At 36.9% G+C, this 17,607-nt stretch overlaps 1 protein-coding gene and 1 non-coding gene across 2 annotated transcripts in view; both read left to right on the top strand.

Moving 5' to 3' along the window:
- LOC138714727 (sodium-coupled monocarboxylate transporter 1-like) overlaps positions 1-17,607 on the top strand; it is a 93,150-nt gene that overhangs the window by 37,011 nt on the left and 38,532 nt on the right. Inside the window, exon 2 of the mRNA XM_069846820.1 lies at positions 12,090-12,363. Within this exon, the coding sequence (XP_069702921.1) occupies positions 12,090-12,363 (274 nt within the window). The remainder of the gene's footprint in view (positions 1-12,089; positions 12,364-17,607) is intronic.
- TRNAT-CGU (transfer RNA threonine (anticodon CGU)) lies at positions 4,229-4,301 on the top strand. The gene has a single exon. It is a non-coding gene; the product is annotated as a tRNA-Thr (tRNA).

Genomic DNA, 17,607 nt, shown 5'->3' with positions numbered 1-17,607 from the left:
CGTTTCTGGAACTCCCTACCCAGCTCCCTCAGGAACTGTCGAACGATATTGCAATTTAAAAGTGAATTGTTTAAACACGTGACCAGTATTCAGGTTTAGTTCTCCTTTGTGTGTATATGTATATACTGTATATGTAATTTTCCTCAGTGTTATATAGTTATAATTTACATTTGAATTTGTTATTCTTGTAATTTGTAATATTGGTTCACTTACCGCTTGCATATTCATTGAGTGTAAAGGCCCATTCACAATGAAAATTAAACATAACCGTAACATAAACACAGAAGTTTGCGCCCAGGCTACCAAATGGGATCATTCACAATGATTCACATAACCATTGACATAAACATTACCGTAAGACGTTAACATGAAAGTTTTGCAAACTCCAAACTTTCATGCTTATGCTTACGTGATTTGCAAACAGAACACAATCGTGGAGCGCTGAAGTATACGACAGGATATGAGGAAATGGCGTCGTTGTTATGTTTCCATGGTTACCAAGTATGTTTGCGGTTATGTTTATGCTCCCATTGTGAATGATGGTATGAATTCTTGATTTTACCGTAACGTTTATATTCTTAAGTTAACGCTTACGTTATATTTAATTTTCATTGTGAATGAGCCTTAACTTCTAGCCTTATATTATTTTGTAATTATTATTTAGTATGTTCGCATTATTTTACTCGACTTGTGCTCGTATAACTATATAAATTTTTATTAGTGTTCTTTAAATATTAGTCTGTAAAATTGTATCAGCTTCTTTTGTTTCTGGCTAAGTGGAAGAGAAGGCCTGATGGCCTTAACTTCGCCAGAATAAATAAATAGATATTATTATTATTATTATTATTATTATTATTATTATTATTATTATTATTATTATTATTATTATTATAGTTCCGCATTGTATCGAATTGATCATACAGTATCCTCTCGAATATAATTTATTACTTATTAATATAAAGTGACAAATCTTTAAAAAAAAACAATACGAATTGCAATAACAAAACAAATGAATGACTAGAAGTAGGAAAGTATCAAAAGACTACATAAATTGTGTAAATAGGTACTGTAAACAACAAATTTACTTTTGTTTTCTACAGTCTTAAATCGTAAGTGAATTTTAATCTTATGAGTAAAATGAGATTGGCCTACACCTACATTAGCGCTCAAACCTGACATTTCGCGAGCGCCAGTACCATGCGAGCGCGACGTTGTCATAACTACTCTCTCCGTCTCTATCTCTCAGCGGCAGTAGTTTTAAAATTGTGGAGCGCGACCCTTTACCTGAGATTGGTTTGATAGGGAGATGCAGAAGGCTTCCTATTAATAATAATAATAATAATAATAATAATAATAATAATAATAATAATAAAAATTAGTTGAGTCATACATAAATAATCATACTCGCTGAGATTATATCAATTTTTGTACTAGTTTTACTTTTATTAGGGTTAATAAAATTGTCGAATAACACAAAGGCGCAGCGTGATAATAGAACATTATGCAACGAGCCTATAATGGTAGTAATTAAGACGCGAGTATGTTTGTTTATGAAGTAGTGGTGGTGGTGGTGGTGATGGTGGTGGTGGTAGTGGTAGTGGTAGTAGTAGTGGTGGTAGTAGTAGTAGTAGTGTTTAAGAAGGGCGCGTCAGCTACTATGGCTATTTGCGCCCTTGTCTAAAATTCTTAATATAACAAATACATAAATAATATAATAATCAGAGTGCTAAAAGAATTAAACAGCGTTGTCACCATAAAACGAGGAACACAAATGCAGTATACATAAGGTGATTTCTACAGAATCATAAAAGTGAGTAATTCTACCACACTAGGTGGTATTCAAAACGAACAAATAAAACACTAAAACTAAGGCCACCAGAGATAACTTGTGAATCATATTTTAAAACCATAAAATTTTATAAAATATTCGGATGTATAAAGTCCGAAATGTCGACAATGTAAAATCAAATATAAAACAAATGTAACCTCCGGATGTAAAGGGTCCGGAGGATAAGTAAAACGGATCAATAAAAACTAAATCACCTTATCCAAACCTGTATTTGATAAAAATCTCAGAACTGCATTTGTACAATTAAAATCATTTCCAAGAGCGTCACGTAATGTCGGCCGAATTCCATAGTGCCTCCGTGCATGGTCATATTTCCTGCAACGCAATAAAAAGTGTTCCACCGTAAGTGGAACATGGCACATATCACACTCCGGCTGAGGTTCGCCACGTAGGAGATGGCCGTGTGTCAGATGACAATGGCCTTGTTTATGAAACGAGCGCAAGCGAGTTTCATAATTTTCATACGAGCGTCTTAATTACCATTATAGGCAAGTTTCATACGACTTTTATGCTCTACCATATTTCTAACTTGAAATTATACATAAGTATTCATGTCATTCTTATCTGACTGGGGAGCGGAACTGACCTTGTGCAATATCTCGTAAATTGTGAGATGTGCGCAGACGCGAAAGTATTGATTTTTTCCGAGAAACAAATGTCATTGACCTTGATATAATCTAGAGAGTAAAATAAACATTAATCTTGATATAATCTTGAAATTGATTTAGACATTGAAAAACGAGATGACAAATTGAATTTATTTGAATATTATTTACAATTAACGCTAATTATTATAATAACAGAACATAACCTTCTGCGACAGTATTGGATTTCCAGCCTCCTCCAGCTAGTTGTCTTTCGATTGCATATCCGAGAATAATCTATACTTGCGCTTTCATATTGCTACAATGGTGTTTTCTAATTGGTGGAACACCTGAACTTTAATGAATAGGTGTACTTTAATGAGGTCCATTAAAGGGCTGCTACCAGGTGTATAATTACTACATTTCGGCATGGTCGAGCATAAAATAAATTCAACGATAGGCTTGATTTGAAATAGTAATTTTCTGTACAAATGAATTGACATGGTCCTAAATAGCATTATGTCCATGCTGTCAAAGCATATTCTTGCAAAAGTAGTAGCGATTATTATACGCCTGTACATTTCATATATAACGCCTTTATAAAATATCCCGTTTGTTGCGCTCAAGTCCCACATAATACGCTGTTTTTGTGGAATATTTGCGATGTAATTTTTAGAAAATGTAGTGTAACAGCAATGAAACATTTTGGCCATTGAATAGAAATTTTTGCTAGTCAGTTTGTTGTCTTTTAGTGTATTGAAGTGTCTATGAGTGTGATTACAATGAGTGTTATACGAAAAGCGCTTTCTGTGTCGGAAAAATTGTAAATCCTTACGAAAGTACGATAAAAACAGTACTCTTAATCAGAATCAACTCTCTGATTCATTAGGAATCCCATCATCGACATTAAGGACGATAATAAAAAATCGTGACTCAATCACTGCAGCTGCGACGTCGGGAGGATGTAAGCGCAGGAAAGTGAAGTCTGATAAATATGAGGACTTGGAAAACACGCACACGACAAACAACTATAAATAACTTTTTTTCGGAAGAATTAAGTATAGTACATATTGTAAATGTCTTTGATTTACAGTACAGTAATACATAATTAATTTTTTTAACATTTAAAATCGAAATTATAGGCAATAGGTTAATTAATCATTTCTCTAGGAATATAAGCAGAATAAAGTTCTCTTTCAAGTAAAAAAAATTCCATATTATGAATTTATTAATTTGTCTTACAGAATAATATCTGTAATATTGACAAATTAATATTTGAGGAGAAAAATTCGCTCCGGCGCCGGGGATCGAACCCGGGTCCTTGGTTCTACGTACCAAGCGCTCTGACCACTGAGCTACGCCGAATTCAATCCACAGCACCGGATCGAACCTTCCTCCTTCAATGTTTCCCTTTGTGGCCTGACTCCAAGTTAGGCATATATGTTGATGTTTATGTCCAATATCAACTGCCATTATACTAGGGGCGCACTCAGCTGAGTGACTTGTTTGGCCGGGATTCCGCAGTTAAGTGCACTGCTAGCTGTGAGAATATTATGGATTTTTTAATCTGTCCTACAGAATAATATCTGTAATATTGACAATTAATATTTGAGGAGAATAATTCTCTCCGGAGGCGCCGGGGATCGAACAAGTCACTCAGCTGAGTGCGCTCCTAGTATAATGGCAGTTGACATTGGACATAAACGTCAACATATACGAGTATGCCTAACTTGGAGTCAGGCCACAAAAGGGAAACATTGAAGGAGGAAGGTTCGATCCAGTGCTGTGGATTGAATTCGGCGTAGCTCAGTGGTCAGAGCGCTTGGTACGTAGAACCAAGGGCCCGGGTTCGATCCCCGGCGCCGGAACGAATTTTTCTCCTCAAATATTAAAAAAAATTCCAGTTCATTTGTAATAATACAAATGGCAATAATTAGATTTTTGTTTCTCCTGAAAAATGGGGAAAAAATGACTTATTTGGTTTCAACTATTGACGATTCAATTACATTAATGTTTTAAAAGAGGCATAATAGTACATTATGCAACGAGCCTATAATGATAGTAATTAAGAAGCGAGTATGGATGTTTATAAAATGAGCGCAAGCGAGTTTCATAATTTTCATACGAGCTTCTTAATTACCATTATAAGCGAGTTTCATACGACTTTTTATGCTCGACCATATTTCTAACTTGAAATTATTCAGATGTATACATTTTACTTGTATCTGACAAGATCGGAAGTGACCTTGTTCTAGGTCGTGAATTGTGAGATGTGCGCAGACGCGAAAGTATTGATTTTTTCTGAGGAACAATAATGTCATTGACCTTGATGTAATCCCGTTAAACTTGGTATAACCTTGATTATTGAATTCGACATTGAAAAACGAGATGACAAATTGAATTTATTTGAATATTATTTACAATTAACGCTAATTATTATAGTAACAGAACATAACCTTCTGCGACAGTATCGGATTTCCAGCCTCCGTGACTTTTCGCTAATTCTCTTTCGATTGCATATCCGAAAATAATCGATACTTGCGGTTTTATAACGATACAAAGCTGACTTGTCATTATCTGAACACCTGTAAGCTGAGTTGTCATTGGCTGAAGACACCTGTACTTTAATGAGTAGGTGTACTTTAATGACATGCATTAAAGGACTGCTACCAGGTGTATAATTACTACATTTCGGCATGGTCGAGCATAAAAGGAGTAATTGCAATTAATCTGTACAGTAAGTCACCTGCGACTTCTCACTGTGAGAAAACATCTTCTATGAAGCAGATCGGCCTCCGCTGCCACTGACATAGCATTATTTCTCCATTATCACCTTACGTAGGAACTTATGCGTAGTTCAAGTCGATTCACAATACTTTTAACGTCGTTTTGATGAATAGGAATGGATTTGCGACAGAAAAGAAATAGCTTTGTCTCATCCTAAGTCACTGTAAATAAAAATGACATTGGAGCGAAACCAGTTAATTACACTAGAATCTGGCATTGAAGGCTGTGAGCTTGCTTACAGCATTGAAACACAAACACTGCTGTCATAGATATGACGCAGTTACTTCCTGCAAATCAGAAGAGTTGAAGGTAACACTCAATGTGAGATGATTTTGGCTTCCTTGTGTTTCAGACTCACGCCATCTGTCACAATTCTATGAACATAACGCTTATAATTTGATAGTTACATAAAAATGAAGGCTGACTCACGTTTTGTTGAATATCTTACCACGTTGTCGCATGCACACATTTTTAATTACTCCTTACTGTTCTTTTCAAGGGCGTTTGAATGTTCTAACTCGTGCTGGAACATCCAGAACTTTCGTAGGCCTATGTGTATTTTCACAAGATCATTTGGAATGAGTTACAGTATCTCTTGTCGGCCACTTCCGTTTCATCATCATTGTTGCTGCAGCCTTCGTGCCTTAAACGGGATTCGAACACATGATCTTAGCCTTCTCTCGGACTAAAAGCTGAATGCCTTAACCACTGTGACTACGGCGAACTTCATTTCACTTGCCGTAAATTCACACCTGTGCGTCATTGATCTTAGTGTGCATGTGCAGTTATTGAAAGAAACTATTACATCTCACTCTATTCTTACACTGGTAACTATCTATCGTATATGCATGAAATTTGTATCATCACAGGCTGTAGTATAAGAGAAGTAATACGAGAAGAGGAGGAGAAGATGCAGACGGGAGAAAGAAGGCAGGATAGGAGTGAAGAGAGAAGCAAGATGGACAGGAAAACTAAGAGGCGCAAGCTGTAAAGGATGGTTAAGAGAAGATGTGAAGGTGAAGAAAGGAATATCCAGGAGAAAAAGAAGCAAAGTAACGGATGAGAAGAAGAAAACGAAGCAAATTCAAGGACGAGGAGAAGATAAAGTAACGGATGAGCAGAAAAAAGCAAAGTAACGGTTGAGGAAATAAACAAAGGAAAGGATGAGGAGGAAAAGAAGTAAAGTGACGGATGAGGAGCGGAAAAAGAAGCAAAGTAAGGGATGAGGAGCAGAAAAAGAAACAAAGTAACTGATGAGGAGCAGAAAAAGAAGCAAAGTAACTGATGAGGAGCAGAAAAAGAAGCAAAGTAATGGTTGAGGAGCAGAAAAAGAAGCAAAGTAAGGTATGAGGAGCAGAAAAAGAAGCAAAGTAAGGTATGAGGAGCAGAAAAAGAAGCAAAGTAAGGGATGAGGAGCAGAAAAAGAAGCAAAGTAAGGGATGAAGAACAGAAAAAGAAGCAAAGTAAGGGATGAGGAGCAGAAAAAGAAGCAAAGTCAGGGATGAGGAGCAGAAAAAGAAGCAAAGTAACGGATGAGGAGCAGAAAAAGAAACAAGGTAACGGATGAGGAGCAGAAAAAGAAGCAAAATAAGGGATGAGGAGCAGAAAAAGAAGCAAAGTAAGGGATGAAGAGCAGAAAAAGAAGCAAAGTAAGGGATGAAGAGCAGAAAAAGAAGCAAGGTAACAGATGAAGAGCAGAAAAAGAAGCAAAGTAGGGGATGAAGAGCAGAAAAAGAAGCAAAGTAAGGGATGAGGAGCAGAAAAAGAAGCAAAGTAAGGGATGAAGAGCAGAAAAAGAAGCAAGGTAACGGATGAGGAACAGAAAAAGAAGCAAGGTAACAGATGAAGAGCAGAAAAAGAAGCAAAGTAAGGGATGAGGAGCAGAAAAAGAAGCAAAGTAAGGGATGAGGGGCAGAAATAGAAGCAAAGTAAGGGATGAGGAGCAGAAAAGGAAGCAAATGAGGAGCAGAAAAAGAAGCAAAGTAACTGTTCAGGAGCAGAAAAAGAAGTAAAGTAAAAGACGAACTAATAAAAAGGTAGGGAAATGATGATGAAAACAAGACTTAAAGGAAAAAGGATGATGGGGAAAAATAAAAAACAACAAGAGACGCCGTATTTTTGCACTGCATAAGAGTACCGTACTACTACATGCGCAAAAATCCATTTTCTCTCTCTCTTACTGGAACAAGTATTTGTACTTGCTTTTCCCACACACTACACATGCATAATTTTATGTGGATGATCTAATTCTATTGAATCAACATGAAAGAACAATTTATGGAAGACACTAACAGAAATGAAAAACAACATAATTATGGATTACGTAATCCTTAAATGAGTGTTTCAGTTATTTACGGCTTGCATTGCCCAAGTGATCGACCTAGATACATGCTGTATTCACCTTCGTTATTCTCTGCTCGACCTTCCTCAGACGGAAGCACCTTCTTAGATGCTATAGGCGATCATACAAATTGATTTGTAGCTGCATACAATTCTGTTCTAATAACACGTTGCGATTATGATAGTGGAACGAACAGTGAGTCATTGACATTTTACGAAAAGAAGCCAGAGTTGATAAAATACGAGAAGTTCTTCCCTCTACTAGGTGGCCATCTTGTATGTGTAACGTAAACAAGGGCGCTGCGATCACATGTTGTTACTCTGTGGGAAAGAGAAAGACATAGCCTGTTACCACAGTCTAGTATATACAGTCAATACGTAGTAAATATGCATCCATAGATAGTTGCTAACCACTAGGATCGCTGCTATCGCCTCATCACAGACAATGCGAAATAGTACCTACACAGTCTATTGTTTCTAGGACCCTCAACAACTCAAGCTTCGTGACTATATACTAGACTGTGTTAATACTAGATTAAGAGAGCGATCGTGCTGCAGAGATGACGTAATATCGACAGTCTGTGTATTAATTAGTACAAGTAACTGTCATTTCACAAACAGAATGGTCGGGTAATATCTCACGTTCTAGTACATTGGACTGCAAAAGAAATGCCGATGCGAAATTATATCGTTTTTCGGGGACTTCAGCAAACATGGCGAAGTAGAAAGCTATTTTCCTCAGATTCGTTTTTTAAAAACATATAAATACGATATGTTCACGTTATTATTTAATATGAATTGATTTTAAATTATTCATTTACTTTTATTTTACAACATTAATAAGATTACTACACGCAAATAGTGAAACTGCAGTTTATATGGCATTCCACAGCCTTCCTTATTACCCATGTGTGCTGTCATTGTTACAATCGATATATACGGCCAGTTACGTTTCATATGGTATTAACCAAAGAAGTATCAATAAATATAAATGCATATATAGAACTGAAAATTGAATCGGATTGAAACATTTAACTACACATTTCTCTTTTGCATGGAATAAAAACTATTTAGAAAATTTAGACCAGTTCAGATATGTGTGTAATTATTATTTCATACTTACAGCGAAGTCCTCGTAACACGATAATATTTCAAATCGATAGCGACTTCGACTCTGCATTTCTTTTGCAGCCCAATGTATTGTACTAGCTTTCAGTGGATCTTAAGTTATCCGCAGGAAACTGAATACAGAATGAAATATTATGAGTGCAGTGACAGTCCTTTTAAGAGACGAATCCTTAGCATAGTATGAATGGAAAAGTTCTGTAACATTTTGTTCCCTTGCGCTTAGATTTGCCAGAAATAATTATTTTTTGCACGATCGTGTTTTTGTTGTATTTACAGCTATTGTTGTTAAGCCTAATTAGACTCCATGTTGAAAATAATTATATTGCAGGGAAAGAAAACGTAGATAACCTTCAAATAACGAAGACGTATTTCAAGTTTTAAAAACGTAATAATACCGATAAAAAAAAGCATACCCTACAATCTGACAGCCCTATGATTTTCAATTGAACCGGTTGGGATTTGATCCTACGTATATTGTATATCTCCGGCATGAAAAACTGAATCTTTAAGGATTATCTTTCTTCTAGATTATGTATCTGTCAAATGATAATCATTAGACTTCGTGGAATTGCCACGAGAATCGCAAGATTTACTACGCACGCGGTATAGACTGTATGAGAAGGGGACGTGCAACGGCTGGAGTATGTCTCTAATGTAAACACTGAGCAATATACTGCGGTTACAATAAAACCTGTATCCTGCATTCAAGAAATATAATGAATGATCATTGAAGTAGGAAATGTCTAAACATGTAAATACACGATTATTTTGTAGTGAGATATATTAACTCTTAAAATTTAATGTAATATATTCACATTATCCTTGAATATGTGCATTGCAGTGAAGAGTTACGTACATTTTGAGCGACTGCAAAATGAACCTCCTCCGATGGTCACTCAAACAGTTCTTATATTGGAAAAATGTACGTTCAACATCACACGATGTAATAGGTGCATATTTGAAGAACGGGAAGTCACTACTTTTTAGTACACCAACTTCAGACGTCTTGTCGTGACCTGATAGTATATAATTTATAATACGAAGTTGTGAATAGGCAGAATTTTTAGCAATAATGTTTCTCAACTCACATTTCACTTTTTCTGAAATTAGTGAATTGTTATTTTGGATAACGGTTTGTGATACTTTATACACTATATTAAGGGCTTCTGAGAGTCGAAATTTAGACGATTCTAACAGGGTGATGCTTTTGGACACGATTTTAAAATTAGAATCAATGAACAGAATATCTTCCAATAGCTGTTCAGAAGGCAACAGCTGCAACAGCGGAACTGTCTGTGCTATCCAATGCATCAATTACCTTCATTATTTTGCCGTAATGTTCTGCATAATAATTAACAGCATACAACCACGTTTTCCAATAGGTCAAGAGTGGCTGCGGGGGTAAGGGTATTCCATGGGCAATTGTTTGGAACAGCAACACTCTCATTGTAGTATGTTTGATTGAATTCTTGTCCGCACTGAACATATGTTAAGCTTTGACTATTCCAACCACAGTAATGCAAAAACAAGTGCTTACATAGGTATACATTAGCTGTAGCTGCTCTATCTATTTGGACCGGTCACATCTCTTAACATGAACTGCTTATACTACGAGACCGGGCGGTCGCTCACCTCTTCTATACTACCGTACATCGGCAACCTGATTGCATGCTGCGTGTGGCAATTCAACGAAGTCTAATAATCATACTATCTTGCTGATACGTATCTAGGCGAATTCTGGGTTGAATGCTCTCTAACAAAAAAATTGTTATGTCAAAGTTAATATCCGTCGTATGAATGAAAATTCTCTCAAGTTATCTGCAATTGATACATTACTGCAAGCTTTCAGACAATTCCCGTGTATAAAATACGTGCATCGTTGGTGCTTATAAAATTATATCGAGGGCATCATACCAGAAGGACGTATCAACAAATGTTGGGTCATTGAAACATTTTAATGGAACCTATTCATGTTTGAAAGCAATTGTTCGAGAATTGCAATGAATATGAGAAAGGACCAAAGAAAGTACCTAGTTATGTACACAAGGAAAGGAAAATCATTCCATACTTATATGGCTGTAATTTAAAGTCTCAGCTTTGTTGATACGCCCTTCAGCACGATGTCATCGATATCATTCGAAAAACATTTCTCTAAGTGAATTGACATGTTTTATTTTTACTATGTTTATGATCATGTTCGCTTTAATATTTTTTTATGTTTCTGTTCACATGTTCCATATTCGTGTTCATATACAGGGACATCATTTTATTTTTACTAACATTTTTAATATTAACCTGGCTATACCTCTGGATCAACGCCGTTTACTACTCCATTCCACGACTGGAGTTCGATGACACTGGCGTAATATGCAAACAAATCACTTTACTAGGTATAGGAGGGAAAAAAGTAGTTCATCCATTTACGTAAACTAGGAAATATCGCGCTTTTGAGTTTCATCATTTTCATTAGGTTTTTGTTTAATCAAAATACAGTACTGTATTAACAATGAGTGTTTTACTCACGAACTGAGTTGTCCATATGGACGTATTCATTATGCAGTGTATATTATACTGTGTACAACACATTAGTGTACAATATAGAGAATGAAGTTAAATTGAAAAATAATCATAATATGGATTTTTAACACATTTTTTTAAATGGTGGCCGTTCATTTCGATACAGGCTTCAGTTCTAATGTGCATATTATAGCACTATAGACTATTGCACGTAATCCAAATTACCAGTTTCGTCCTTAGTACTAGTAACTCATGTTGAAATAATTCTGTACCTACTCTATAAAAGAGTACCTTACATACTGTAAATTCAATCTTCACCTCTGCCCGATCCGAAAAGATAAAATTACTCAGACATACTATCTACTGTCCGTCCAAGTGGTTATGTCATAGGGTCATAGAAAGGGAGGAAATCACGTGACAGTTAATTACTTAACGAGGCCCTTTTATTTAAGTTATTTTAAATAGTCGTATAATATTACGAAGACGTCCAATTCCTAACAGGAATTAATGTTGTCAGAAAAGAGCTAAGACAGCCCAGCCACTAGCTGGCGAATAAAAGCTGGTGGGGGAAACCGGGATACGACGTAGGCAAATGGACGACAGTACCTGTGCGAAAATGATTCAATATTGAAAACTCTTTCGTCACTGGAAAACGCGAACATATTTTTGGAACGTACTGTTTACTATGACCGTAAGGTTACTATGGCTGTATATGCGGTCTTGGATCTGTGTGGAGGACGGTTGAACTTCGTTAGTAGATAGGGTGAGAGTGAAGTACATTAAAAAACTCAGGTACAATAAAAATTGAAGTAAAAATAAAATGATGTCCCTGTACTTATATTCACTGTTATGTATTGATCTGTATGTGTTATGTTTGTCTCAAGGTCGCCCAATTTTTCACCGCGGGCAAATACAAGACGCGATGGTCGCGTCCAGCATGGGAACTGTGCTAGAGGCGCGTCTGTTCTCGTGGATCGACTACGCCGTGTTCGGCGCGATGCTACTGGTGTCGGCCTGCATCGGGCTGTACCACGGCTGCAACGGCATGCTGAAAAAGAAGGGCAAGGACGACGGTCCGCCCAGGAGCGAGTCGGGGGAGTTCCTCACTGCCAACGGGCAGATGGGCACCCTGCCCGTAGCGCTGTCCATGCTGGCTGGGTGAGTACGAACAACAAAATAGTAAAGGCTGGTTCACAATAAACCGGGAACGGAAACGACAACGAGAACGAGAACAGAAATAATGTTAAAATAAATGCATTTAAATGTGGGCATTCACAATAGTTAAATGTGAATGCTCACATTTAAATACATTTATTTTAACAATATTTCCGTTCTCGTTCTCGTTGTCGTTTCCGTTCCCGGTTTATTGTGAACCAGCCTTTAGGTCTTAAAAGGGGCTTGTAGGGCTACTGTACGTGAACTCGTGGCAAAAATAATTATAAATTTGCTAATAGACTGTTTAATGTGTGAATATACAGTACAAAAAGCTGTAATCATAATTCCATGTAATTTTTAGAGCGTTATAATGGATGGTTTACATAGATTTTAAGGTGTCAGACATTATTTCTAGGCACATAGTTTTTTTTCTTTAGTTACTGTTATAAAGGGTGCGTCAGAAAGAACGGATGGATTTCGCAGGGCAAGAAAATTGTAAGGATTCATCAAATCAAAAATGTATTGTTATCAACAGATTCACCAATACATGCAGTTTATTTACGGTATACAACATCATCCATATGATGTCCTTGGCTTTTGATACAGGCATCGAGGCGTTTTCTGAAGTTCGCCGTAACTTTCACAGTCATAGTTGGTGGGATTGCCGCAATTTCTTCACGAATCGCCGTCTTCAGTTCGTCCAGTGTATGTGGTTACTTACGCCTTCATATGGTCCCAAAGAAAGAACTCGCAGGGCGCGAGATCTTATCGTAACCTCGACAATCTCAGTGCAATAGCATGTTTGCGGGCTGATGGTTGAGGTGGCAGGACAACCTACTGTCTGTCTCCACATTTGCAGGAGTACACGCGCTCCGTGTTCGTCCAGGTGATTTCTTCTTTAATGTTGAACCTGTGGTACGAACTGAAGCCGCCCGAGTTGGAATCCTAGCGTGACGTCCGATGTCGAAATTAGTCCTGAGTGGCGATCACAGACTCTTCATTCTTCAAAAATGTCTCTGCGATGAAAGCACGTTGTACACCAGACCAACACCATGTTTTCAACTGAAACTGCATTCTCTGGCTGACCCAACAGTCGTGGTCCCCCTCACTCTATCCCTCCCCTCGCTGCGTATTGATTGTTTGAAATCCATCCGTTCTTTCTGACGCACCCTGTATCTGCAGTGCTTGGGAAAAGTGACATAAGTCAGTTTCCACAAACATTTTTTGATAATTTATTGACAACTTACACTGGTTTATGTCGATTTGATTTTTTTTTCTGTATGAATTATTGTAATGGAAGGAATACCTATGTATTTTTTTTCCAAGCGAACAGATGTTCCGTAAGTTGTCAATAAATTATCAAAAAAGGTTTGTGGAAACTGACTTGTGTCACTTTTCCCGAGCACTACAGATATACTACGTGAAAAATATGTATTCATTTGAATATAGTGCAAGTATCTCAAAAACAAAGTAATTATGATGGAAATTTGAAATTCTGTGTGAACTTTCAAAACTCAGATACGTTAAAAGTGGACTTTGATAATGACGTAAAAATTTCAAGTGTATTTTTTATAGAAATTGTGAATTTTCATTGAATAACCTGAATTGACAAACATTCTTAGTATAAAATTTACCGAATTTGACGTTTTACCTGAACTGTGAAAAAGATATTCTAAGTCCGACTCTGCGCCTGTGTTTTTGAATAATAAAAATTAATATTGGTTTTAATACTCATATTGCAAGCCTACAATATGGTTTCTTTGCTCTCTTGAAAAATCTACTTTAATGTACTTGGTATGTTTGTCAATTAAAGTCCTCAGTTACAGTGATTTCTTTATAATATATTTTTTTTCAACGTTACTAATCACTTAAACACTTAATATAATATTTATTGTTATAATCTTATTATGAATTACCAAAAAATCAAGCTCTTTAGTTTATAATTCGTTTCTTAGATGTGTGCATTGAGACACACACACACACTGGTTCTTTTTTCAGCATCCACCTCGCCGGTTGTTCGACATGCGCTTCGAATCTGGTAGTGCGGTCAAAAATACTGACTTGTGTGGTTAATCCTTGTGCCCAACCTCCTGCGATTCCTCAGCATTATACGTAATATATTTGATTATGCAACTTTTCATGCATCTGCAGTGTAAATACTAGCAGACTTATAATGATTTGTACATGCGTTGATGTACAAGCCTTTTACTTTCTTACCGAGATACATTGAAAATAAAGGAAGGAGAGATTTAAAAACTCTGTGACAGTTTGGTAAGACCATTGAAGCAAATAAAAAAAATAGTTTCTCGGTTACATTACTAACATTCAAATACAGTATAAAACAATGTTGACAGTATTCGGATAAAGAGTCATGGAACAGAAAAGTGAAATGACTGAATTATGAGTACTTTTACCTTTAATAATCATGATAATAATAATAATTATTATTATTTATTTAATCTAACAGACCTAAGGCCAGTAGGCCTTCTCTTCCGCCTAGCCAGACTCTAATTGAATACAACAGGTTTGTTATAAGTTATTAGCTACATTAATATCTAGATCAGCCGCGGCGAAAATGCGACTCACGAGCACATTGTGGCTCGCAGTGCTTTTCTCTCGCTTCCTACCTACAACCCCCACCCTCTCACTCACTGGAGTCAAACTCCGTTCTATTTGTATTTGTCTCGGACCTGCGAGTGGCGTATCGTCGCAATATCTCTCTCTAAACCATGTACCTCTATAAAAAACAAAAGTTTCAAGTAGGATGGGAGTATGCATTCTTTTGCTTACAATATTATTATTATTATTATTATTATTATTATTATTATTATTATTATTATTATTATTATTATTATCTCTGTACGTCGATTCTTTTACAGCAGATGTACGAATAATGCGGTTAGATTTTCAGTTTAAACTCACAGATTTACAATGTGACGTTAAATGAAAGCTAGATGTAAGGACTTGACAGATACTGAACTTTTCAAATCTTTGGAAAAAAATAAATATTTGAAGCTTCGTTCTTTCGCTTGCTCTGTTGAAGCCATGTTCGCTGTAACTTACGTTTGTGAAAAATTATTTCCAACAATGAAAATAGTAAAAATCAAATTTAGATCACGACTGACAGACAAATACCTTCGTGATCAACTACGATTGGCAGTAAGTGACATAATTCCTGATTTTGAAACTTTGTCGCAGAGACATTCTGAAGATAGTTAATTTTAGGTTGTGATAATGTGTCCTATGTTTTCTTGTTCATTTCTTTCTTCGTTACACGTCCTAAACATTAACTTCCCCTTCGGTTGTCCGCCTCCCTCCATAGATGCTATGCACGTTGCAGCTTACAGAGTGGCTCGGCGCACCATGGCCTTCTCGCCACGGCTGCTCTAGACCGCTCAACATTAACATGAAAGTGAGAAGTAATAGTGAATAATAAAAGTACAAATCGTACTTTATTTGTCTTTAGAATTTCAGACTGGCCACGTATAACTTATAAAATATTTCTCGAAACGAAATCAAAAACGAGAAAATTTTTATTACATTTCTCTGTTTGAGATATGTCAAATATTTACCCCCCTAAAATTAATGACGTGACTTGCAGTTCACGCTGTATTAACCTTTCTGCGAACACTTGCAGTAAATTTCCTTTCTTGTCTTATTACACGAGAAATTAGTTATTGTAGTTACAGGTTACCAGCTGTGAATAGTCACTTTAATTTCAAACGCTCTGTATCTGTAATTAGTGTCTATCTTGAATGTGATGTAACACGAACATTAATTATTGTGATTGAATTGTTATCCCCGACGTCATCCGCACCATTTCGCCAATCATTATCCTCATAAACGTCATACACGTGTACTTCTTATTTTTCTCCTCCTGGAAGCTTTTTTTTTTCTCTCTCTCTTTCGAACCATCTTCTTTATTTAGATTGTAAAGAAAAAATACTGTCGAATATTGTAGGTACTGTTATGTATCATTTGTAAAGTGTGATCTAACCGTCTTAATAAGTTTTGTAATCGGATGGAATATATATTACTATGAGTCATTTCCGCAAATTAAATTTGTCTTCTCTTCTTATTTTTGCGTTAGCCATGTTCTGGTTCCATATACAGGGTGATTCACGACTAATGATCCGCAGTTTAGGAATCAGTTCTGTGAGTCATTTGAGTACAAAGTGTCATATGGACATGGGTCTGATTATCGACTGTTACAGTTGATTGAATTTTACGAAAGTACAGTGATTTTGAGTAGAAGTGAAGTTATTCATTTAAAATACATAAAAGGTGAAAGGTAAAGGTATCCCCGTCAGTCCACACCTGTGGAGTAACGGTCAGCGCGTCTGGCTGCGAAACCAGGTGGCCCGGGTTCGATTCCCGGTCGGGACAAGTTACCTGGTTGAGGTTTTTTCCGGGGTTTTCCCTCAACCCAATATGAGCAAATGCTGGGTAACTTTCGGTGTTGGACCTCGGACTCATTTCACCGGCATTATCACCTTCATCTCATTCAGACGCTAAATAACCTTAGATGTTGATAAAGCGTCGTAAAATAACCTACTAAAAAAATATCCCCGTCACATGCCATGAAGGCACTTGGGGGGGCATGGAGGTAGAGCCCCACGCTTCCAATGACCTCGGCACTAGAATGAGGTGGTGTGGTCGGCACCACGCTCTGACCGCCTTTTACCCCTGGGAAAGACCCGGTACTCAATTTTATAGGAGGCTAAGTGAACCTCGGGGCCGTTCTGAAAGTTTGGCAACGAGAAAAATCCTATCACCACCTGGGATAGAACCCCGGACCTTCCAGTCCGTAGCCAGCTGCTCTACCAACTGAGCTACCCGGCCGCCCTCATTTAAAATACATAGAAATATTAATTCAAAATACTGTATTAATCATAAAATAAACATACCTCAGTTTGGAAGTAAATTTTCAAATATCTCTCCTGCCACTTCAATGCACTTGGCCGCACGGATGTAAATGGCGCTTAGCGTTCCGCACCTCGTCACGGCTGTCCCTGAAGCGCAGCTGATAAATACCAGACCTGTCTTCCCCTTCACCCCGTACTTCGCGTCGCGTCACAGCGCAATCCTCCGTTTAGTTTACGTTTCTATGTTTGTATAGCAATACAAGAAATTCCAAAGCCTCATTCACACTATGACGTTTGGATATTTACGAATAACTTTCAAGCTAATAATCGCACTCATTTTCATAGGCCATTTTATGCTCAAAATGGCTTGTAGAACTGATTC

Source organism: Periplaneta americana, chromosome 15 (genome assembly GCF_040183065.1).
Source record: "Periplaneta americana isolate PAMFEO1 chromosome 15, P.americana_PAMFEO1_priV1, whole genome shotgun sequence".
NCBI lineage: Eukaryota > Metazoa > Arthropoda > Insecta > Blattodea > Blattidae > Periplaneta > Periplaneta americana.
The sequence above is the reverse complement of the archived record's forward strand: the minus strand, read 5'-3'. Positions and strand labels throughout refer to the sequence as shown.